The sequence below is a fragment of the Petaurus breviceps genome, unplaced genomic scaffold, assembly GCF_028583685.1.
Source record: "Petaurus breviceps papuanus isolate PSGF00001 unplaced genomic scaffold, PetGlider_PUasm1.0 184, whole genome shotgun sequence".
NCBI lineage: Eukaryota > Metazoa > Chordata > Mammalia > Diprotodontia > Petauridae > Petaurus > Petaurus breviceps.
The window spans coordinates 837,692-862,038 of record NW_027185793.1 but is presented as its reverse complement, the minus strand read 5'-3'; the positions used below and the strand labels follow the sequence as shown (position 1 = coordinate 862,038).

The 24,347-nt window shown below is 36.3% G+C and overlaps 1 protein-coding gene across 2 annotated transcripts in view; it reads right to left on the bottom strand.

Annotated features, from left to right (window-relative positions):
• Positions 1–468: 468 nt before the first annotated feature.
• LOC138161231 (large ribosomal subunit protein uL16-like) overlaps positions 469–24,347 on the bottom strand; it is a 37,851-nt gene continuing 13,972 nt past the window's right edge. Inside the window, exon 2 of one of the 2 annotated variants that reach the window (XM_069088049.1) lies at positions 469–1,235. In XM_069088049.1, the coding sequence (XP_068944150.1) occupies positions 553–1,235 (683 nt within the window). In that variant the 3' untranslated portion in view covers positions 469–552. The remainder of the gene's footprint in view (positions 1,236–24,347) is intronic. The other variant, XM_069088050.1, reaches the window with a different exon arrangement.

Genomic DNA, 24,347 nt, shown 5'->3' with positions numbered 1-24,347 from the left:
TTTTATTTTCCTTTACATTTGAAGGACTTTTTTCTTGGTTACTTGAAGAATTTGTTGTTGATCATGGGAATTACTTATTTAACTGCTATGTATCTTGGAGTTTTCAGTATCTATTTTTTTCCCTTTTTTTCTGGAAGTGATCTACAGATTCTTTCAATTGGCACTTATTTTTTAGGTCTCAGATATTATAGGCAGTTTTCTTTGATTATTTCTTTCAGCATGGCATTCAGGGGTTTGTTTGTTTTTTTAAACTAGTATTCTTCTTGGAGACATATAAACCTTAGGTTTTCTCGACACGTCCTGCTTTCAAGATCAATATGCTTTGCTTGCATGGAAATCATGTTTTCACTTAATGGCACTGCTTTTACTTTTCTTCTTCCAGATTGTCCTTTACTTCTGTATATTTGAATTTCAAATCTCTTTTATTTCTTTAATAATACTTGCCACCCTGTATTTGAGTTTTTCCTCTTTTATTTCTTTTTTTTTTTTTAGAAGGTAACATGTCTACTTTATTTATACCTGCAAAAAGGTAGACGTCACAGCATACACCCCTCAGGAGTGGAGTGCCCGCCATTTGTCCAAGGGGCCCCGGCTGGGGATGTACTTAACTCCACAGCCATCAAGAATGAGTCGCTTCTCAGTTATCATATCCTCAAACTCATCAGCATTGAATTTGGTGAAACCCCATTTCTTGGAGATGTGGATCTTCTGGCGGTCAGGGAACTTGAACTTGGCTCTACGCAAAGCTTCAATCACATGTGCTTTATTCTGGACCTTGGTTCGAATCGACATAATAACTTGGCCAATGTGCACACGGGCTACAGGCTTCCCAAAGGCTCCCCGCATGCCAGTCTGGAGCCTATCAGCCCCAGCACACGACAACATCTTATTGATGCGGATGACATGAAAAGGATGTAGCCGCACACGAATATGAAAGCCATCCTTGCCACAACTCTTCACCATATACTTGTTGGCACAGATCTGAGCGGCCTCTAAGGCTTCAGATGACAGCTGTTCATATTCATCTGACACCATGTGGCCACACAATGGAAATTCATCCACTTTCGCTTTCTTTCTACCAAGGTCAAAGATTCTTATCTTGGCATCAGGAACTCCTCTGAAGAAACGGGACTTCGGATACGGCTTATTTTTACAGTACCTATAACAGCGGGCGGGACGATGGCCCCTGGCGCCAGCGCCAGCAAGGACTGTATCTCGCTGCAGGGAAAGGGCTCCTCTTTTATTTCTTTAATAATACTTGCCACCCTGTATTTGAGTTTTTCTTTTCTGCCAATTACTTTTGCAGAGTAGGTCATAAATTCTGCTTTTGCAATTCTTAGTATCCTTTTAAAACATTCAGGAATATATTCCATGCTCTCTTGGGAACCCACAGGAGCCTCTGCTTCATCACATGTTGATTCATGTTTCTTAATTTTGCAACATTTATTCATAGATATCTAGACATGTTTACCTGATTTGGTATGATATTCTCTCCTGCTATCAATATCTTTCTTGTTGTCTTATATGTTTATCCTCAAAGTGTTTAATTTAGTTTTTCTCTTCTTGAGATCTTTAGTAATTTCAGTCTTTTAGAAAATTTTTAACAGCATATTATTTTTCCAATTAAATGTAAAGACAGATTTTAACATTAATTTCTTAAAAAATTTATGGGTTCCAAATTTTCTCCCTTTCTTCTTCACATCCCCTCTTCCTAAGATGTTAAGTAATTAGATATATGCTACATGTGTGAACACATTTTCAGATTAGTCATGTTGTGAAAGAAAAAAACAGACCAAAAGAAAAAACACAAAAAATAAAGTGAAATAATATGTTTCAATCTAAATTCTCAGTCTTTTTTTCCTTTATTTTATCATTAATTTTCTGACTTGGTAGTTTCATCAATCTGTCTGTCTTCAAGTGACTTCTTGAGGGACATATCTGGCCCCACCTGGATGCTGGGCTGTTTCCTTCAGGGTTGTATCATATTTGTGTCCTTCTTCAGCTCCTTCTATCCCCAAATCCTTTGGCTACACTTGGGTGCAACACAGAGCCCTGCTTCATTACTGTCTCAGAACAAATTTAGAACCAAACTTCTGCCTGTTGGTTTTCCTCAGTATGGAGTAGATGAGATGGGATGGGTCAGGGGAGAGTTGAGAGTTGAGTTCTGTTGTGAGCCTCTATTTCTATGTAGCTATGAGCTATGTCAACTCCATGCATTTTCACTGGCTTGAATTCCCATGTCTGGCATTCCCTTTCTTCTTCTGTGCCTCTTGCCTTTCTTCAAGTTCCAGTTAAAATCCAACTTTGCACAGTAAGTCTTTTCCAATCCCTCATGATGCCAGCATGCTCCCTCTATTGATTTAACATGAATGCATCTTGTTTGTACCTCTTTTTTATTTTTTATTTTTGTATCTCTAGCATTTAGCACAATGCCTGTCACATACTAGGTGCTTAATAAATTCTTGTTGACTTAACTGACATATGGGTCCTGCTGCAGAGAAACAAAACTGCCCTAATCCATTACTGTTTCAGGCATGGTGGTTGGGACATCCTTCCCAAAACATCATACTTACTGTGATCTTTTAGAGCTTCAAGAAAGAGATGTTTTGCTCTGATCTATGTTCTATTTACTCCTACCAGTGGTTTGGGTTTTCAGAAAAGCTGGACAAGTGTTTCTGAGGTTTCAGTTTATACTCCATTATATTCAACTTGAAAATATTCCAGGAAGTTCAACTGAAACAGCTGAATTAGTTCTGGTTCTCACCAAATTTCATAAATTGCACAATTGGAACTAAGCTGAGGCAAGGATCTTGACATGACATTACCCAAATTGTTCTGATTTATGTCAGGCACCAGACTGGTTTTCTGCTTCATAATAATCATACTTCATGTAGGTGAGACACACCTGGCTTCAGGTTTTCATTACAAAATGTCTCCAGTTTGGTACCAAGTTACTTATGATTTGATGTGGTGTTTTTGACTGGTCAGGCAAGCTTCCAACCTCTGGTCTGAATAGATGTCCCAGGAAACAGACTGCCATGGGTGATAGTGAGCTCCCTCTCCTTCATTGACAGTACTTAAGCAGATCCTAGGTGGCCATCTGTTAAGCATCTTGTAGAGGGTTTGCTTCTTCACTGAATGTGGAACTAGACCAGATGACCTCTGAGTCTTCCCCACTCCAACTGCAATAATTTGGGGATTCTAGGTCTGGTAAGATAAGGTAGGACTAGATCTAATTCAATAACTCCTGTTGTGTGAAAAGTCTAGATGGTAAATTTAGCATTAGATTCTCCTCTTCATGTACATAAATCCCATTACCATTAATGGAAGTTATACATCTGCTTCAAGGGAAACATAGACCTCTAATTAGTGAGGTTTGGCAATTGAGTTGGGGAATTCTCTTCTATATCACTCCACTGGGTGGTAGCAAAGTCCTATATTGTAGCTTATTCCTTGTTTCTGGGGAAAATGGGTCTTTTTTTTCTTCTGTTTTGTTTTTATTTCTTATTTATCATACTTTAGGTTTAATTTTTTTATTTTACTTTTTTATTTAAAAGAATTTTTAATTTTATTTCTTTCATACCCAATTTGAAAGAAAAAAAATGGCATGCCCTTCAGAAATATTTTCTCTTTAAGTGAAAAAACAAACAATTGAATTATGTACTCCAGAATCTCCCCTAAAATTTCCCTCCCTCCCTCCTTCTTTCCTTCCTTCCTTCCTTTTTCCCTTTCTCCTCCTTCATCCTTTCTTTCATTATTTTCTTTATTCACATGATTTTTTTTATTGATAAGATAATATAATGTCTATTTCTGGTTTAGGACATATTACTCTACTATTCAATATTAATTAGTCTCTAATATTATTCCAATTTGCCCCCATGAGCAAATAAGCACTGTCTTTTGGTTAGTGATAGAAGAGGTCATTTTCCACTTTCTACAAACCAACAAAAATTGAATTGTATATCCATATAAAATAGCATGATATTCACAAATTGGATAACATTTTATATCAATTGAATGAAAGTCAAAGCAGGTGGACATAACTGAGTAAAGGGGTGAAACTGGTAACTGTTGGTAGGAAACACAATCTTCAAGAAAGAGAATATCCCTAAAAACCATTATCATCTGTTCAGGAAAAAGGTATCTTGATTCAAGGGAAATAGAGCCATAGGTTTCTCCTGGAAGGAAGAAGCTCCCTATACACATTCTATATGAAAGTAAAACAAAAAATACATTGGTGAGAAATAAACAAAGGCAGGAAAAAAGATATGGAAAGACAATGCTAAGAAGATATGTAAGGAGACCTGGGAAAGAAAGAAAAATTGAAGGTGGTATTTGCTTCTGTCTGCAATGTGCAATAAGCACAATAGCATTTTATAGAAATGTATTCCTCTTCTGCCATCTGCTGCCAATCGCCTATAGCTACAGCAAGTCTCCAGCCAGACCTAAGAAACTAAGTTGTTTTGATCGGGGTGGGGGAGTGGGTTTCTAGGTACCACCAGGGGTTTTGGTGTACAATGTGACTTTCTAGTCTGCCCAATGGAGCCAATGTCATAATTGGGGAAGCAGTCGACCCTATTTTATTTATGTGCTTCCTTTTTTTATTTGAAGGACTATGTAATTAAAGAACAGATGTGCATCTCTGCTTGATCTACAAGCTATGGTACCAAGGGGCATTTGGAAATTCCCCAGTCCCAAGCAATTTCTTGAATGTGTAGGACACAATTAAAATCTCTGTCAGAGTAAACATGTTCTTTGCTAACAGAGTGCAGTGTTGGCTTATTTTTTCTGGCTCTACCTAGAAACCAGTATTTCTTTTCCCTTCATATCTTTGCTAGGAATTTGTAAAATCTTCCTATTTCAGGTTCACTCTATTTATTCTCCATGTGGAGATGTAATGCAGAAAGCAACCAAGACCCAAGGAACCAAAGGACTGAGATTTGAAATAAGCTATTATCAAAGAAATTAATGCAGTGGCACCATGGTTGGAAAAACTGCTCAGCAAAGATAGCTGAGTTGATGGGAAGGCAGAAGTAGGGATACACTTTTTATTTTACTATCATTAACAGAAAGACTTCCAATGTATTATTGTCTTCATATACCTGAATCTTGGTCTGGCTTTTGTTGAGTAGCACTCAAAGCAGACAGACACTAGGAGAATCCAGTAAGTTAGGTCTAAATCTCAAAAACATATTAGGATGCAGCATCAAAGAAGACTTGTTTCATCTAGGACTTTTTACCTTTTGATTGTTCCAAGATATGATGATAATAACAATAATAGTAATTCCCTTAAAGCACAACCCATCTTCCATGTTGTGAAGGGGTTAGGAGAAGACAAAGACAGAGTAAGAGAATGGCAGCCATTGTTATGTACAGCTGGGATCTGTGTGCATTGAAACTGTGATGTACCTGACAAGGTCTGGGACCCTGAGACACTGGCAATTGGACTTTGGCACCCCAGTCATAGTCTGGTCCTACTCAAAACTATTATGATGATCAGCTTAATAAGGTAGACATCAGAGCAAGACGGGCATGCTCCTTCACATTCTGATACTAAAAAAAAGGAAGGTAAATTGGAACAAATAAGAAATACTAACACACCTGATAGAAATGCTTCAGTGCAAATAATGCTGACCACTAAAGCAAGCAAAGCAAGAGTACACTTGAAATGGAATGAGTCATCACTTATAGACAAAGACTCCATACTTATTTTTGACAGTAGTATTCTCATTTCTAAGTAACACAACAATGAGGGCAATCATTAAAAACAAATCAACAGGGGCGGCTAGGAGGCAGGGTAGCACAGTGAATAGTCAGGAGGACCTGAGTTCAAATCCAGCCTCAGACACTTAAAACAAAAACTAACCATGTGACCTTGGGCAAGTTACTTAACCCCAATTGCCCTCCCAAAAAAAGGCAAAAAAAATCAATAGACAAAAAGCCAATTTATTCCTAAACCTAGAATGGGGATAAAAGGTACTGGAATTGTAGTTTCACTAGTATATAGAATTCGCAGGTGAGGAAATTTCAGCCTTACTGTAACTTATAATCTTTTTTTAAATCTTATATTTTTAATTAATTAATTTTTAGTTTTCAACATTCATTTCCATGAGATTTTGAGTTCTACTTTTTTTGCCTCCTCCTCAAGATGACATGCAATCTGATATAGGCTCTAAGTATACATTCATATTAAACCTGTTTTCACATCAGTTATGTTGTAAAGAAGAATTGGAACCAATGGGAAGAACCATGAGAAAGAAAAAAGACAGAGGAAGAGAGCAAATAGTATGCTTCCATCTGCATTCAAACTCCATAGTTCTTTTGCTGGATATAGATGGCATTTCCCATCATGAGTCTTTTGGAGTTGTCTAAGGTACTTGCATTGCTGAATAAAGCTGAGTCTATCAAAGTTAGTCATTGCACAATGTTGCTTTTACTGTGTACAATGTTCTCCTGATTCTACTACTTCTCTCAGCGTCAATTCATGTAGTTCTTTCCAGATTTTTCTGAAGTCTGCCTGCTCATCATTTCTTATGGAGTGATAGTATTCCCTTACATTCACGTACCACAACTTTTTCAGCCATTCTCCAATTGATGAGCATCCCCTCAATTTCCAATTCTTGTTCACCACAAAAGAGCTGCTATAAATATTTTTGTACATGTGAGTCCTTTTCCCATTTTTATAATCTCTCTGGGATCCAGACCTAGAAATGGTATTGCTGGGTGAAAGGGTATGCACAGTTTTATAGCCCTTTGTATATATTTACAAATTGCTCTCCAGAATGGTTGGATCAGTTCACAACACTACCAACAATGTATTAGTGTTTCAGTTTGTAATTTATAATCTGAGAAAAATGTTTACAGCACTAAAATATTAAGTGACTTGAAGAGGGTCACATAGCTAATATGTGAAAAAAAACTGGAATCAAGGCTTCCTGACTTTGAGATTAGCTCTCCCATTATGCTAAGCTGTCTCTTGTGGCCCTAAAGTTGAGGAGCCATTAAAATCTGAAGATGGAAAAGCTAAATACCCTGAAGTCATTGAAAATAATCACTTAATTCAAACTCTGGAAAATAATAAAAATGAATGACAAAAAAACTGTTTCCAAAGGATTTTGAAAAGATAAGCATGCTTAGGTTGGAATTTTGAGAAAAAAAAAAAGTTTAGTGACATGAAACAAAATAGTAGGCCATAATAATTTTTTAAGCTGGTACTGGATATGCTATTCTCCAATATTTGACAAAAAGTGTAAAAAAAAATGTCTGTATCTGCAGTGTTTCCAATATAAGAAGCATGGGGGGGGGGGGAATAGAGCCATTAGATGATACTCGTAAAGGCAAGTGTTAAAAACAACCAGGGCAAATGTGACTTATGGGAACTAGTGAAGATATATGCAAAGGTATTGGAAAATTATGTCAATAGGTAGGTAGTATGGGCAGAATAACACTCAAACACCATATTATTCAATAAACGGAAACAAAAAAAGATAGAGGAAAGAATCCTAGAAATAATACCATATCAAAAATTCTAGCTTTTCTTAATCAGAATTGAAATAAGCAATCATCAAAAAGGTTAACATGATACAAGGATCCAAAGCAGTGCAAAGAAAAACATAAACAATTCAACCCCAATTGAAAACCGTTTTTTTTACAGAATATTGAGAAGTAAATAAATCATATGATGAGGAAATCATAGGATCAGAGATCTAAAGATAAAAGAGAATCCTTAGAAGTCATTGAGGGTTGAGAGAAAATCTCCAAAGAAGAAATATTTGAAAAATTCCTACTCAGCTCTATGATTTCAAGAAGACCAACATGATACTAGTATCCAAAGGTGGTTAAAGACATAATACAAAGGGCAAAATGTTCATAGAGGAACTTTTTGTGATAGTAAAAAACTAGAAACAAAGCAGGTTTTCATCAACTGAGGAATTGTTAAACAAATTGTAGCATATGAAGAGAATTAATAATATTGTGTAATAAAAAGGACAAATATGGATTCATGGAAATGTATAAACTGATAAAGAATGAAGTAAGCAAAACCAAAATAATATACACAATGACTATAGTAATATAAATGAAATCAACATCAAAAGGCAACTAAACTCAGCTCAATTATAATGAACAATCTTGAACACAAAGTACAATGAAGAGTGCTGGGTTGGGATTTAGAAGACTTGGATTTGAAATCGTACTCTACCACTCCTTAGCTGTGTAACCTTGGACAAATTATTTTACCTCTCTGGACCTCAGTTTCCTTCACCTTAAAATAATACCATTGGACTAAATAATCTCAGGATTCATTTAGAGCTCTAAAACAGTGATTTGATGGGGGAGTGGGGCTATATGGCCACTAAGGCTCCTTCTGGTTCCAAATCTATGAACCTAAGACCTTAAGAACAGATGCTGAAATGCATTTCCTTCCTCTCAGTAGAAAGGTGAGGCATTATCTGTACAGAGTTTCACAGATGCTGTCACTTCTGATCATTTTGTGGCTCATTTTTCATTATTGTTTTTCACTGTTGGAAGGTTTAAATCAATATGGGGTATATAGAGAAATTGTTGTGGCAAAAACCCCAAAGATCTAAATAAAATAAAATAAGTAACAGAAAAAAAGAAAAGCATAAGCATAAAAAGAGAAATATAAGCAGAAAAAGTTAAAATTAGCTCACTTTACAGAAGAGGAACTGAGGCAAGCAGGGTTAAATTACTTACCCAGCATTACACAGCTAGTATATGTCTGAAACTGGATTTGAACTCAGGTCTTCCTTACTCCAGCACTGCCACTCTATCCACTGTGATACCCTATGTGACACCTACCTGCTCATTCTGTCTCTCTCTCTCTGTCTCTTTCTGTATATGTGTGTGTTTATATGTATATATACAGAAAAATACACATATATGAATACATATACATGTGTATGTATACACACATAATACATATACACACTCTATATATATGAATTAGAACTCAAAATATCCTGGAGAAAACTATAAATGAAATGAACTGCACCCAAATCATTAAAACTAACACACACACACACACACACACACACACACACACACACACAGAATAAGTAAATGTTTTATCATGAACTAAAAAATCATTAGCAAACATGAAACTTTTTTTTTGCTTTGCTTTCCATTTAATAAATGAAGTTTGTAGGGGAAAATTTGCTGAATGTGCAAAAATTCCTGACCTGAATAAACGTGAAATTTTTCATACACAGTACACATACATTTGGCAACTGAGAATTGTACATGAAACTGCAGAATTTACACATTGTTCCTTTAATATACATTCAATTTAACATGGTAATACCAACTTTTCTCTGCTTATCTGTGTTTTCCTCTAACCACTCTGGTCTCTTCTGTGTATTTCAAAATGCTTCTTTGATACTCTTTTCTTCTCTCTCTTCTCTTCCCTTTTATCTCTCTGTCGCTCTGTCTCTCTGTGTCTCTGTCTTATCCTCTATCTCAGTCTCTCTGTTTCTGTTTCTCTTCCGTGTCTGTCTGTCTCTGTGTCTGTCTCTTTCTGTGTCTGTCACTCTCTGTGTCTTTCTGTCTTTCCCTCTGTCTCTGTCTCTCTCTGTCTCTGTCTCTGTCTATCCTCTACATCCATACTGTTTGGCCATAGACAAGGCACTTTACAACAAAGTCAGTTAAAATGCATCTGTTATTGTTCAGTTGTTTCAATTGTGTCTAACTCTTCATGACCCCATTTGGGTTTTTCTTAACAAAGATACTATAGTGGTTTGAAATTCCCTTCTCTAGCTCAATTTACAGATGTGAAAACTGATACAAACAGGGGTAAATGACTTGCCCAGGGTCACACAGTTAGTAAGTGTCTGAGGCCAGATTTGAACTCAGGAAGATAAGTCTTCATGTCCCTAGGCTGGGCGTCCTATCTACTGTACCACCTGGCTGTCCTTAAAAAACATTTATTATGTGCGTTTGTGTGCCATACAATATGTTAAGCTGACAGGACACAAAGAAACATAAAAGCATGGTTGTAGTTGTCAAAGAACTAATATAATAGAGAACATAATTATGTATATACAAGAAAATAATTATGTACATACAAGATAGATAAAGAGTAGATGGAAAGGCACTAGCAGCCCCCTGGGGGCTGAGAAAAGTGTCCTATAGAAAGTGAGATTTGTGAATTCTATCAAACATTTAAAGAATAATTAATTCCAATAGTATACAAACTATTTGGAAAAATAGGTGGAGTCCTATAAAATTCTTTTTACGATAAAAATATGGTGCTGATACCTAAACCAGGAAAAGCCAAAACAGAAAGAAAACTATAGACCAATTTCTCTAATAAATATAGATAAAAATTTTAAAATTAAATATTAGAAAAGAGATTATATCAACTTATCATGAGGATATACTCTATAACCAGGTGGGATTTATATCAGGAATGCAGGGGCTGGTTCAATATTAAGTAGATATAGAAATAGATATATAGACATATATAGATTTATGTGCATACATACATATATATACATATGTGTTTCTATATATATGATATATATGCATACACAGAGATATACATGTATATATGTATATAAAGTATTGCTATTGACTTGTTATCCATGGTGACTTTAAGTATGATGCAATTTCTCTGCTTGTAACTCTTTATCTTATTTATATTCACTCTAGTTTTATCTGAAATTTTATCTACATCTTTTTTTTTAGTTCAACTGCTATATAATAGATTTTGCCCTATCCTTTAATTTTAACTTTTTGTTAATCTTTGTGTTTCATGTAAATAACACATTGTTGGATTCAACTTTCTAATTCATTCTGTTATCTTGCATTTTATGGGTAAATCACATTTACAATTACCATTACTAACTGAGTAGTTCTCTCCATCTTATCCTTTTGTATTTTTTCTCTTTTCTCCCACCTCCCTCTTTACAAATAAAAATAAGGTGGCAAAAGAGAATGAGTTTGCTTGAGATTTATGATCTTACAAGTACATCAGCCTTTTTTATTCTCTATTGTAATTCTCTTCTTACCCTGCCTTAATCTGAGATTTTTACTCTTTTCCTTCTAATCCTCCTCTCATGTTTGTCTCTCCAACTTCTGAGTTTGTTTTACTTAGAAATATTCCCTCCCACCCTCCCACTTAGACACCTTTCTATTCTTTGTTCCTGTCTCCTATTTTTAGTATGTATTAATTAGTTTAATGTATTTCATTTGAAGCTGATGGAATTATATATCAAGATCTGTGTGAATGTGTATAATTGCGTTCAATCTTCCTTTATCCAATTCAGATGACAACAAAGTTAATGAGATGTCCATTTCCTCCAACACTTCCTCTATGTCAATATATTACTCATCTTGTGTACCTGTATTATCCAATAGTGCTTTCCTCCTTTGTTTTACAGTATAATCCTCTGACTCTCCTATTTTTGTCTTATAAAACTATTGAAACGGAACAAAACTGTCCACAGATCACCCATCATTCTAACCTCTCTTTATGACACTTAAAGATATTAGAATTATAAGAACATGTTTCCATTTCATCCCCCTATTAAAATGTAAACAATTCATTATCAGCCATTCCCTTTTCATTAATGTGGGTGTATACATACACATACCTACAGTTCCATATTGAAAAGCTTACTCATTTCTGTTGTTTTCATCAGGAAAGCTTAGAAATCCTCTATTCCATTACAAGTATATTTTTTCCCTGCAGAATTTTTTTTTCCTACAGGACTTGCTGAATAAGTTGTCCTTGGTTGTATCACTTGCCTTTTGGAAGATCAAATTCTAATATTTGCTCTTATTTAAATTGGCAGCTACTAAGTCTTGTATATTTGAACTCAGTTTCTAGCTGCTTGGAGTAATTTTCCTTTGACCTGGAAAAGTTTGGCTATGATATTCCTGAGGATTTTAATTTTAAAATTTATTTCTGGAAGGGACAGATAGATTCTTTATGTTATCACTTTTCTCTCTGATTCTAAGAATGCTGGGTAACTTTCACCTAATTTTCCCCAAAATGATATCCAGACTTTTTTCTTATCATAATTTTCAGATAGTCTTGCAGGGCTTGGGTACTCCAGAGGAAGGGCTGGAACAACCTTGGAAGCTTCAGTGGTGGCTTCCTTTACTCCATCACCAGCAAAGATCTAGAGTTTTGCCTATCCCAGGATCTCTGCAGGACTCCAGGAGCCCTTCTATGGATTCCTAGATTGGGGTGGAGATTCTAGAGATGATTTTTTCCCTATGACTTAATAGACTCCTTCATGTTTAAGGTCCATGGAGTGCCTCTGGGATCCTCTTTTTCCTAGTATACTGTCATCTTTCTGCAACCTTTGCAGGATACTCTCAATTTCCCCAAACCTTTCCACCACCCCTACTTTTGACCATTATCCCTTCATTAGACAAATACCATAAGTTCTTAATTGATAGCCATACATCTGCTCTACTTCCCCTGAAATGTATCCTCCACATAACTGCAAAATCAATATTCCTAAAGTATAGAGCTGATCATGCCACTGCCTCTCCTAACAAGAACCTTCAGTGACTCCATATTGCCTCTAGGATAAAATACCAACTCCTCTGTTTGGTACAAAAACCCTTTCATGATCTAGATCCAGCTTCTGTTTCCAGACTAAAGGTCATAGTATTCTTCCTCATACACTCTACATTCCAATAAAACCAGCCTATTTGCTATTGCCTCTTCATACAGTTATTTCCCACCTATATTGCCTTTGCCCATGCCTGAAACATTCTTCATCCTCCTCCCTTCCTTCAGGCTCTTTTAAACTGACACCTCCCTTTCCAATTATCAGTACTCTTCATCTCCCTTAAACTACTTTGTATTTATTTTGTAAATATCTTGTATGTATTTATCTGTGTGCATGTTGTTTCTCCCTGGCAGAATATAAATTTCTTGAGGGCAAGGGACTCTTATTATTTTTGTCTTTGAAAATCCAGCACCTACTTCTGCTTATCAACTATATAAATGACATTTATAATTAAGTGACTTTACAATCATTTAATAATTATTTAGGTTTATTTTAGATACATTATGTTTTATTTATGTATATATTTACAATATATTATATTTTATAAATATTTTTACTTATAATTATATTATTTTATTATTTTTAATATTAATACTTCTTTAATAAGTGATATTTGTAAAAGATTTTATAAACTTCAGAGCATTACAGAAATTTTCTGTAAGGGTTCAGGTTCACACAGGTAGTAATGATGGGGAAATGGCAATAGGTTATATGGGAGGCTCTAATCGATGACCAGAGTCCCTGAGTCTGGAAGGAATTCACTAGGCCCAAGCAAACTTTGAAGTCAAGATTGTAAAAGTTTATTGTTACACTTTACAGTGGGCAAGAGTTCTTAGGGAACCTGCAAACTTAAAGAAGACATAGATATAGTTTTTAAGGAGTCAAGACAGTAAATTAGGTGTCAATTATACTAACTAGGTGAGTAAGGGTGGGATTAGGGAGGAGTTAAATAGTGGTCAGTGCTTAAAGGAACATGCACTTTTAATGTCAACTGCACAGGCACATTGCCCATAATTCACTAGGAAATAGCCCAAAGGGGGGCTACCTGGAGGTGTGGTTTTAGGCTTGAAACGTCACTAAGTCAGATAGCTGTCAAGGCTGACTGAGAAGTGCCTAATTTACCACCCACAGGTGTCATGTTTGACAAGATGGATGTTGGGAACCGAGGCTAAAGGAGACTCAGTATGTGTATAATTGACTAAGGAGTTAACCTATAGATAGTGCATTGAAGGATTCATAGATGCAGCTGGGCATTATACTAAGGGGAGACAACATTTGCCTAAGCTAAAATGTTTATAGATGGTTTAGTGAAGGATTCATAGGTGTAGCTTGTTATTGTTCCAAGCAGAGATAAACAATTCATGAATTGTTGCTGGGCAGAGTGCTGGCAGGGGGAAGGGGCAGTTAAGGCTCCGAGGCCAGGGAGGGGGAAATGTGATTTTATAGACTGGTTTTACAAATTGATTTTACAGACATAGATCCCAAGCACCTCATCAGTAATACTCTAAAGTTTATAAAATCTTTTACAAATATCACTTATTATAAAAACAGCAAGTCAACTACCATATTAATTTAGAAGTTAAATATATATTGGCCTGTATAATTTGCTAGTTCAGGTATATCTGTATCATTTCCACAATTTATGGATGAGAATCGTGTCTTATGTATGCCTTTTTTTCCCTTATAATTCCAAACACATAGAACACACTCTACAAAGAGTTGCTAGATGATTTATTTAATAACTATCATCTATGTTTTTCAGAAAGATTTTTTTTTCAGGGATAGGAAGATAGTTAGGTTCTCTAAATCAAAACTTTCGATGCTAAAGGTTAATAGAATTCCTAACTAAACATCTGTAACTTGGTCCCCCTTCAATTATAGCCCTTAGAAAGCTACCTCAGGTTCAAAGTAGGCTTTGACTCAGCACCCACTCAAAAAACTCTTGATCTGAAAGATCAAAAGTGCTACATAAATATTATTGTGGTTATTAATATCAACAATATCATAACATTAATCATTTTCAGACTCTGGAAATATTCATTATCCAATGCCTGGTAGTGTCTCATACTAGTGAGCTGTACTTATAGATATGTCCCATCTAAATGTCTTCATGACTTAATTTCACATTAATTTTGTGCCAGGCCCAGCAGGGGGCCTATTTTAGGGTAGAGAGTTTATAGAGACACCCTTGTCCTCCTATGTGAAATTTTTTGCACTTTCAAAAGACTCAGGATGATTTAAAATCCCTAAGTAGATTGACTTTCTTATAATAACATTGTAATATGTCATCCCCACATAGGTAAACATTTTCTTCTACTTATGTAATAACCTTAATATTCATTCCATTGTTCCAAGATAAAGCTGTGCTGAATGCAAAAAGCCCACAGTGTGCTACTCACCAAACCTGCTACCTAAATGGACATGATCCATTTTAGGACTCAAACCTAATTTGATGCACTCTTTTTCTCTTGCATTTGTCACTGGTGTACCTTATTGTTTTAAGCCTCTATTCAGTGACAATTTAAGACTATCTGATTACTGATTACTTAGTCAATCTGATTTCTGTGAGGTCAGGGTTAATCTGTTGCAAGGTTTTGAGCTTCTGCTTTTGTTTAATGTGGCTTGCCAAGATTAAAATGGGATTAGGATTCATCAGCAGGCAAAAATAGCATTGGCACAAGAAATCTTTCAACTGCTTTTCAAGACCTTCGAGAATTAATGTTTATGATGCCATAAAGTCAAAGGAGGCTTTGCCTACATAGTTATGTATAGAAAGCTGTGATGACCTACACACCATCTCTGTAAGATGCATTTGAGATCACAGATTTGGAGCTGAAAGAGTTTTCAGAAGATGTTTATTCCAAACATCTCATTTCAGATATGAGGAATCTGAGGCCCAGAGAAATTTGCTTTAAGGGTTCAGGTTCACACAGGTAGCAAGGAACAGACTCAAGATTTGACCCCACGTCCTCTGACTCCAAGCCCATGTTCTTTCTGCCATGCCAGGATGGCTCTTTTGAATTATTTTTCCAGGCTTCACAATGTCTTTGAGCCATTCATATTCTCTTTGTTTTGACATAAAACCTTTCCTGATTGTCACCAATACCACTGCCAGTGCTGGTGCTCTCCTTCTGAATTGCCTTGCATTAATTTTGCATAAATTCTGTATATATTTATTATGAATACACACATCCATGTGAATTTTTGTCTCGGACAATAAAATATAAGCACCTCAGGAACGGGGATAGTTTCATATTTTTTTAATATCTCTGGTGCCTCGCATAATGCTTGGAATGTTGTTTAGTTGTTTTTTTTTTTTTTAGTCATGTACAACTCTTCATCACCTCATTTGGGGTTTTCTTGGCAAAGATACTAGAATGGTTTGTCATTTCTTTCTCCAGCTAATTTTACATATGAGGAAACTGAGGCAAACAGGATATGTGACTTGCCCAGGATCATACAGCTAATAAGTGTCTGATACCAGATTTGAACTCAAGAAGATGAGTCTTTCTAACTTCAGGCCTGCCCATTATACCTGGCCTCCCTATACACTCCCTCTTCACTTCCATTCTTTAGAACCTTTAGATTACTTCTAGGCTTCACATAACTTAATAATTGATAAATTGAGGGAGTTGAACTAGTTGATCTCTAAACTTGCTTGAAAGTGGGGGCGATGCTAGAAAGTATTTAACAACTGGCTTTCTGAGGGGGAAATATACCTACAGCATACTTTAAATTTAACTTGCATTATGAACATTTTCCCCTCACTTTCTTAAGTCTAGACATTCAACAAAACAATAAATCAAGTCCTGATTTGCAGTGCTTCCCAGTTTCAGAGGTGGAAATGCTCACACTGATAATTTAACAATTGGCTTAAAGAGCAGTTCAAGTTGGCAACAGTGCATCCCTAATTCTATGATACTAAATTTAATTTTAATGGCTCTAACATCTGTAGGGATAATGGAAATGTGAAGATCTTCCATGATCCTCTATAAAAGCCTAAGGGAATTTGAAGACCTTCCCTGCTCTGAAGATATGTGCAGCCCCCTAAAAGGCTGAATGTAATCACATAGAGCCTGTGGTGGGAGGAGTTTGCAGAGGGTGGAGCAGAGAGCCCACAGGAAGCTGGGAGTCAGAGCAAGCTAGATGGTGGGGGAGAGAGAACACACCCCAGGGAGACAGTTAGGCTTATGAATAAATGTTGGTTTGTGGGAAGGCTAAAGGATGTTGTGACTCTCTGTGACATTATGGCCTATTAACTTCTTTGCTACTATGATGGAATCGGCTTACTGGTTTGGGGATTCGGCTTTCTGGTGTCTGAATAAATGTTTTGCTTTTGTCTTCTGTGTGGGGAGTCTGTTATATTTTGCAATTGAGCACTATACTGGCATATTTACAGTGGACATCGGTGCTGTGAATATTGTGTAGGCACTACAACATTTCTCCCAGTTCTAAATTTATGATCTGTTTAAATGTTGTTTCCCATAAGATCCCCATTCCCCAGGAGAGCATAAGCTCATTATAGATAGATAACTGTTATTCAGTTGTTTTCCCACCCACAGGGTGAGAATTTAATGAAGACATTTTGAAAAACTACTCAAAAGTTATCTATTCCATTTTTCTCAAAGTCGAAATAAATTGAGTGGTTTTCTGTTCTTTGCTCTCATCACTTGTTGTTCAGTCATTTCAGTTGTGTCTGACTCTTCATGGCCGCATTTGGGGTTTCTTGGCAAAGTTTCTGGTGCTGTTTGCCATTTCCTTCTCCAGCTCATTTTACAGATGAGAAAACGGAGACAAATAGGGTGAAGTGGCTTGCCCAGTGTCACACAGCTAGTAAGTATCTAAGGCCAAATTTGTACTCAGGTCTTCCTGACTTCATCCATTCCTGACTTCCATCCATTGTACTACCTAGCTACCCTTGTTCTCATCTAGCCCCCTCCAATATCTACACCTTTGAGCATACTGTCCCTCAAGGCAGAAATAATCCTCCTCCTTACAACTTCTTTCCCCACACACTTATCAATAGGATACAGACCCTCCTCCCTTCCTTCAAGGCATTACACAGATGCCACTTCCTCCAGGAAGCCTTCAGGGAACACTTTCTCATCCTCAGTGAGAGAGATTCCTCCCCCACACTCTTTCCTGCCTAGTTAAAAATGATCTTTACCTCCTCAAAATTTGTCATCAAACATTGCCCGACTTTCTCTGTGCCAATTATCTTATTATTAGAGCAATTCTATGCTAGAGCAATATATGCCATTCCCCTACCACTTGGTAACATCCTTGAGAAATGTTTGCTAAAACATTGTGTGAGGATCAACTTCAATGAATTTGACTCTTCTCAGCAATATAATGATTTAAGACTATTCCAAAGGACTCATGATGAAAAATGCTACAGAAAAAAAGACAACTATAAAGTTAGAATGCAGTTCGAAGCATAGTATTTTCTCTCTTTTTTTCCTTTCTTATGTCTTTTTCCTTTCATTCTGATTTTTCTTTCACAACATGACTAATATGGAAATATGTTTAATATGAATATATATGTATAGCCTATGTCAGATTGCCATCTTGGAGAGGGGAGAGGAGAGAGAGGAAGGGAAAAAAATTGGAATTAAAAATCATACAAAAGTGAAGTTGAAAACTATCTTTACATGTAATTGGGGGGATGGGAATAAGATACTTGGAGGGGAAAAAAATATTTGCCGAATTCATTTAATTTCTTGTCAGGAAACCTGCATTTTTCTTTTAGGCCACTAGATGGAGAAGTAATATCGCTCTGGTTGGCTGCTGCCCACCTACATTACCCCAAGATACCTTTACTGGGCCTCTCAGGAATAGACTTAGAATAAGGCTTAGGTGAGAAAGAAGTTGTCAGTTTGCTGGGTTGGTCTGTATGATTCAAACCTCATTAGAAACATAACAGACTTACACTGTCTTCTCAAGTTTAGTTTATTCTGAGTTTTCTCACAAGAGCCATGACAAATATGCCCTAGTAAGTGAAGGACGTGGGTTACAATGGAACAGTGTTACAAAAGTGGGCAGAAATGTAAAAAAAAAAAAAATTAGGATGTCAGATTGCTAAAAAAAAAAAACTGTAGAGGAAACTAACCTGTTAATTAAAACAGTAGTTGTGAGTAAAGGTTCACACTTTTTTTTTAAACTTGAATTCTTCAAGAAATAATAGCACAATTAGTTCTTGAGGGAGGAAAAGAAATCCCTCTTCTGTCTGATTCTCTTGAGAGCTACCTGGGAAGGAAATCTAGTGCCAGCTGAATGCATTATTTAATATTGGTGGGCTTTGTTGTTGAGCGTTTCAATTGTGCCTGACTTTTCATGAACACATTTAGGGTTTTCTTGGCAGAAATACTGGAGTAGTTTCCCATTTCCTTCTCCGGGTTACTTTACAGATGAGGAAACTGAGGCAAACAGGGTGAAGTGACTTGCCCAGGGTCACACAATTAGTAAATGTCTAAGGCAGGATTTGAACTCATAAAGATGAGTCTTCCACTGTGCCACCTAGCTGCCCATTTATAGGCAGGGATTATTTAAAATTACATTTTAAAATTGGCGAAAATAAGTTATCCCTAAATCAATATCTTTGCTTCAGAGGGGATTTTAAGAAATTTAATTATGTTAGCAATGGACATCACAGTAAAGGATTTGGGGGGGGGGGAGAAAGGAGAGCAGCAGGTTCTCAACTCACTAATACTAGAAAGAAAGCAGGTATGTAAGTTACTTTTGTATTGCTTTCAAAGCTAATGTAGTCTGGCCAAATTTATGATTCACTAAGTGCCTACTAAGGGCACTATCTAAGTGCTTTGCAAATATCTCATTTGATCCTCTAACAATCCTGGGAGGTAGATACTATTGTTATTCCCATTTCACAGCTGAGGAAACTGAGGCTGACACAGATTGTGGCTTGCCTAGAGTCACACAGTGAGCTAGTAAGTGTCAGAGGCCAAATCTGAACTCAGATTCTCAAGATTCCACACCTAGGTCTCTATCTGCTGTAACAGGTCATATAACAGTTCTCAGCTTCTAACCCACCCACCTACTGATCCCCAGGAGTCCTACATACTCAGAGCCTTATACTACCTACATACTCTGGAGACAAGTTACAAACATGCTAAGAGATGACCTGAACAGTCATGACATAGCCTGCCAATATAGGCTCCTAGTATATGATTAATCCTCTGTGGTGAAGCTCAAATCCTCTGTCACCATGGAATATTGTTTAGCAGTGGACAACTTTAGGACAAATTCACTATGAGGAAGGGGGAAAAGGTCAGGCAGTTTTTGCATGTGATTTCTACAGAGAATTCTACTCACAACAGCTGGGTTAGGCTACTGTGGTCAGTGACTAGGACATTCCAAGGTCACCAGCACTGAAAAATTCAGACATTGGAATACTGTCCAACTTGGTTATAAAAGGACAGAATTTGAGATCTCCCTATTATGCTGCCTCCCTTTGACCTTCTGAACAATGGGAAGCAATTATTTGGAATGTGGAAATGTATTAAGCATGAAAGGAATCTCTTTTGGGCCACTAGATAACATTTAGTAAATTACATATTCAGCATTTAAAAAAGCACTAAAAAGTGCCCAAAGTCTTGATAGCATTCCTGTCATTACAAGGTAATGTATTTTCCTCTGCTTACTGTACAGTGGCATATAGATAAATTACTCTACAATAATTTATCTATGAAATCTGTTGAGGTATGTGAACTATTTAGACAAGCAGATTCTATAATTTTTTCACTCTGCTGACATAGTATGGATAATTTGCTATATTTGGGGATAAAGAACACATTTTATAGTTGGAAGGTAATCTAACTAGAAATCATGTAGTCTACCCACCTTCCCTTCTTCATTTGACAGGTGATGAAACTGAGATCCAGAGTAATTTAGATCTTGAAGTTAGTCTGTGGTGGAATTGAAATTAAAACCAATGGTTCTTTCTCCTACACCACACTGACTACAACCAAAGGCATCAAATCAAAGAGGTCTGCTTTTTCCAGCTCCCTTTGCATCCCCTCATCTCTTTACCTTTTCTCATTGGGTATTGAAGGGATTGTTTCCTTTATTGTATTTGCATCCCCAGGTCACAGCACAGTGCACAGAACATAGCAAGAACTTAGCAAATTAAGTGATGACTTAATTGATCTACAGCTGGTCATGTCATTTATTGCAGAATTTCTATCTGAATTTGTTATAACAATCTATTGTAATTAATATAGTCACTTCCTTCAAAATGCATCCATGGGGCTTAGGCCTTTATGGACAGAGTGATAAGCATTGCCATCCACAGGGGAAATCAATGTTAAGTTTTATAAAGTCAGGTGCCTGACCACTGGACATATACCCCATGGAGGACAAAAACAAAAAAGATGGCACACATTTATCAAAGAGGGAATAACAGAACTTCTCATGTTAGCAAAAAAGAAAGGGGGAAAAAGAAACATGAAATTAAAGAATAAGTAAACTAGTTGCCACATATGAGGGGAATATAATCGTGCAATTAAAAATGACACATAAGAAAAACAGAGAAATATGGTAATATTTGTATGACATGTTGCAAAGTGAAGTCAACAAAACTTGAACAATAAACACATTGACTAGAATAATGGAGATCAAATGCTACCCACATCCAGAGAAAGAACTGATGGAGTCTCAATGCAGGTTGAAGCTTTCTATTTTCACTTTATGGGATAGGTTTTTCATGGTTTTTTTTTCCTTTTTGTTCTATTTCTTTTTTCACAACATAACTAATGTGGAAATATTTTTCCATGATTGCACATGTATAACCTATATCAGATTGTTTGCCGTCTTGAGGAGGGAAGGAGAAAAATATGGAACTCAAAATCTTTTCTAAAATGAATGTCAAAAATTGTCTTTACATATAATTGGAAAAAATAACACAGGAGTAAAAATAATGGAGATTTAAAAAAAAAAAAAACAACTAAATTCAGATCAATTACAATGACTAAGGTTTCTAAAGAAACATTTGGAGGTTTTAGTGACTGGGAGCTCAATATAATTTAACAACTTGATGTCGTAGCCTAAGATACTAATGTATTCCTGAGCTCCATTAAGAAGGATGTTGCTTCTGGGAACAATGAGATGATCATCTCTCTCTACTCCCCCCTACTCAGAGAAAATTTAGAATATCATGTTCCATCTTGTGTTCCACAGTTTAGGGAGGACATTGGTAAGCTGGAGAGCAATCAGAGGAGTGCAACCAGGGGGGTGAGTAATCTTTCATTCAGGAGGACAGGTTGAAGGAAATGGGGATGCCTAAGCTGGATGAGACTTAGGTAGGACATGAAATCTGTTTTTTTTAGTATATTTTTATATAAAGTACTTCTGAATCTTAAAGCTCCACATAAATATGCTCTTTGATTATTATCACAAGTAAAAAGAGGCATATGGAAAATCTTACTATGTAATAAGAAGTTCATCTTCTATTTGGACTCTATGTAAGACATCCACCATGACAACAGGGGATATCTTTGGTGAATATATGCCTGACTTTATTTGATATTGATAATCATATATCAACTTTTAAAATTAACTCACACATTTCTATAATATTTTCCATTTGTGCAATTTTGAAATCTTACTCCATTATGCACAACAGCAATCTGTTTCATATCTATATGCAAAATAATAGCTCATGTAATGTAAGTTTTGGCAAATAAGGGAAAATTCTGTGAGAAACTAAATTTGTTCATGTGAATGTTATATCCTGGGTGGGCTTTGGTAGTGGAAGATAGCATTAGAGATACTGTTTTATCTCATATTTAAGGATCTATCCAGGAAATATAACCTCTTTCAGCCTCAGTTTCTTTATCTGTTAAAAGAGTTGTGATTTTTAATGTAGTTTCCATTTTAAGTGGTCTATGACTTTGAAAATGTCATGTTATTTAAACAATCCATTTTAGATTTTGATATTCTCAGACCAGGAAAACAAGAAAGTATAAATCAAGTATGGCATTTTTTAAGTTTCAAAAATGAACAGAATAAATAGGTCTCTAAAAATTGAGTATCTGAAATGACATTTTTAGACTATTATTTTTTTACCTTTGCTGATTTTAAAGACCAAATGTTATATCATAATTGGCAAATCAGCAAATAGCCATCATGTGAGAGATCCTACTAGGCACTTAGCTACTATTGATTTAATCAAACAATAAGCATTTATTAAGTACCTACTACATATAAGATACTGTGAACAAAGAAATAAATTAATTGATGAGCACAGAGGCAGAATGTAACAAAACTTATGTTTCTGATTAATTTCTAGCCCTCATATTCACCATTGTATTTCTCATGGAGATGCAGATACTGAATCAGGTACACTGAGATCCAGCCTAAGCTTTGATCGGAATAATTAATGCACACATGAATTTTGCCCGCCTTTGAAAATGTCATAGAAACCTGTCAAAGCTCCCTGCATTCCATTTTGCTAGAAAATGTTTTCTACCTTCCCTGACCTTTCTCTTTACTGCAGCTCACAAGAAATGACAATGCCATTCTGGGTTGCTTGGTAATCATCGACACTATTGCCTAATAGCCAAGAACATCCTGATGTCACAGGCCTCAGCTGCACTTGTTTAGGCACAGAATAGAGCAAATGTATTCAGATTTTTGTTTGTCTGCAGTTTGATGCAATGATGTTTTATTTTGGGTGCCTGGTTGCTCAGCAAAAATGAGCCTTGGTTAAGCTACTGATTTCTTCTGAACTGCTGAGCACAGGAATTGTAGATGGATAAAGTCATTTAGTTGCTAAATGTTTATATTCAAACCATGCCAATGGTTGGAACTTTTTTTGGAGGAGAATGCAATTATGTTTATGCAGTCTAGTCATACTGGGCCCCTTCCCTCTGAGGGGAGAGAGATAATCACAGGTAGGCAGACAGAAACAGCTGGAATGATCATGAACCAGTGAAAGCAAGGGCTTGGATTATATGGCCTGTAAGGAACCTTCCAGCTCTACATTCATGAGTCTATGGACCCTTTCACCCTCAGATACACAGATCTACTGATCACTCTGCATCATGACTCATGATTGGTATATTCAAACGCTACTTAGGTCCAGATGGGTTCATTTGAAAAAGTCTCTTTCAGCATTACCTTTAATTGTTGTCACCAAATGGACAAAACCTAGAGTTTAGAATAGGGCACGCCCTCCACAAAAAAGTTCTAGGAGATCATTGGTATAGTTTTAATACAAAAATTTCGAACTATGTGCTATATGTGTTGCTCTGTCTTTTTGGGACCATGGCAGCTGAAAATCAGGGAGAAGTAGGGGAGGGTGTGTATGTGTCTGTGAGTCTGCATATGTGTCTGTGTATGTGTCCATGTCTGTGTGTCTGTGTGTCTGTGTATCTATGTGTATGCCACTAGTATTTTGAGTATTATTTTAAAAAAAAAAACTAGGGGATGGCTAGGTGGCATAGTCAATTGAGCACCGGCCCTGGAGTCAGGAGGACCCTAAGTTCAAATCAGACTTCAGACACTTAACACTTACTAGCTGTGTGACCTTGGGCAAGTCACTTAACCCCAAACACCCCTCCAAAAAATTAAAAAAAAATTTTTTTAAACTTGTATCTTCCTTTTAAGTCTATGTACAGGAGAACTATATTAACTCAATGTCTATTTGATTTTTGAGTTGATACACTTTAAAGTTTAACAAATATTACCCCAAGGAAAAAAGAATATAAAACCATTTAAATTCATTTCATTTTTTACATCAGGCTATGAAAAAGTCCTTTTTGTATTTCAGTAAAAGGGGATGTCGTG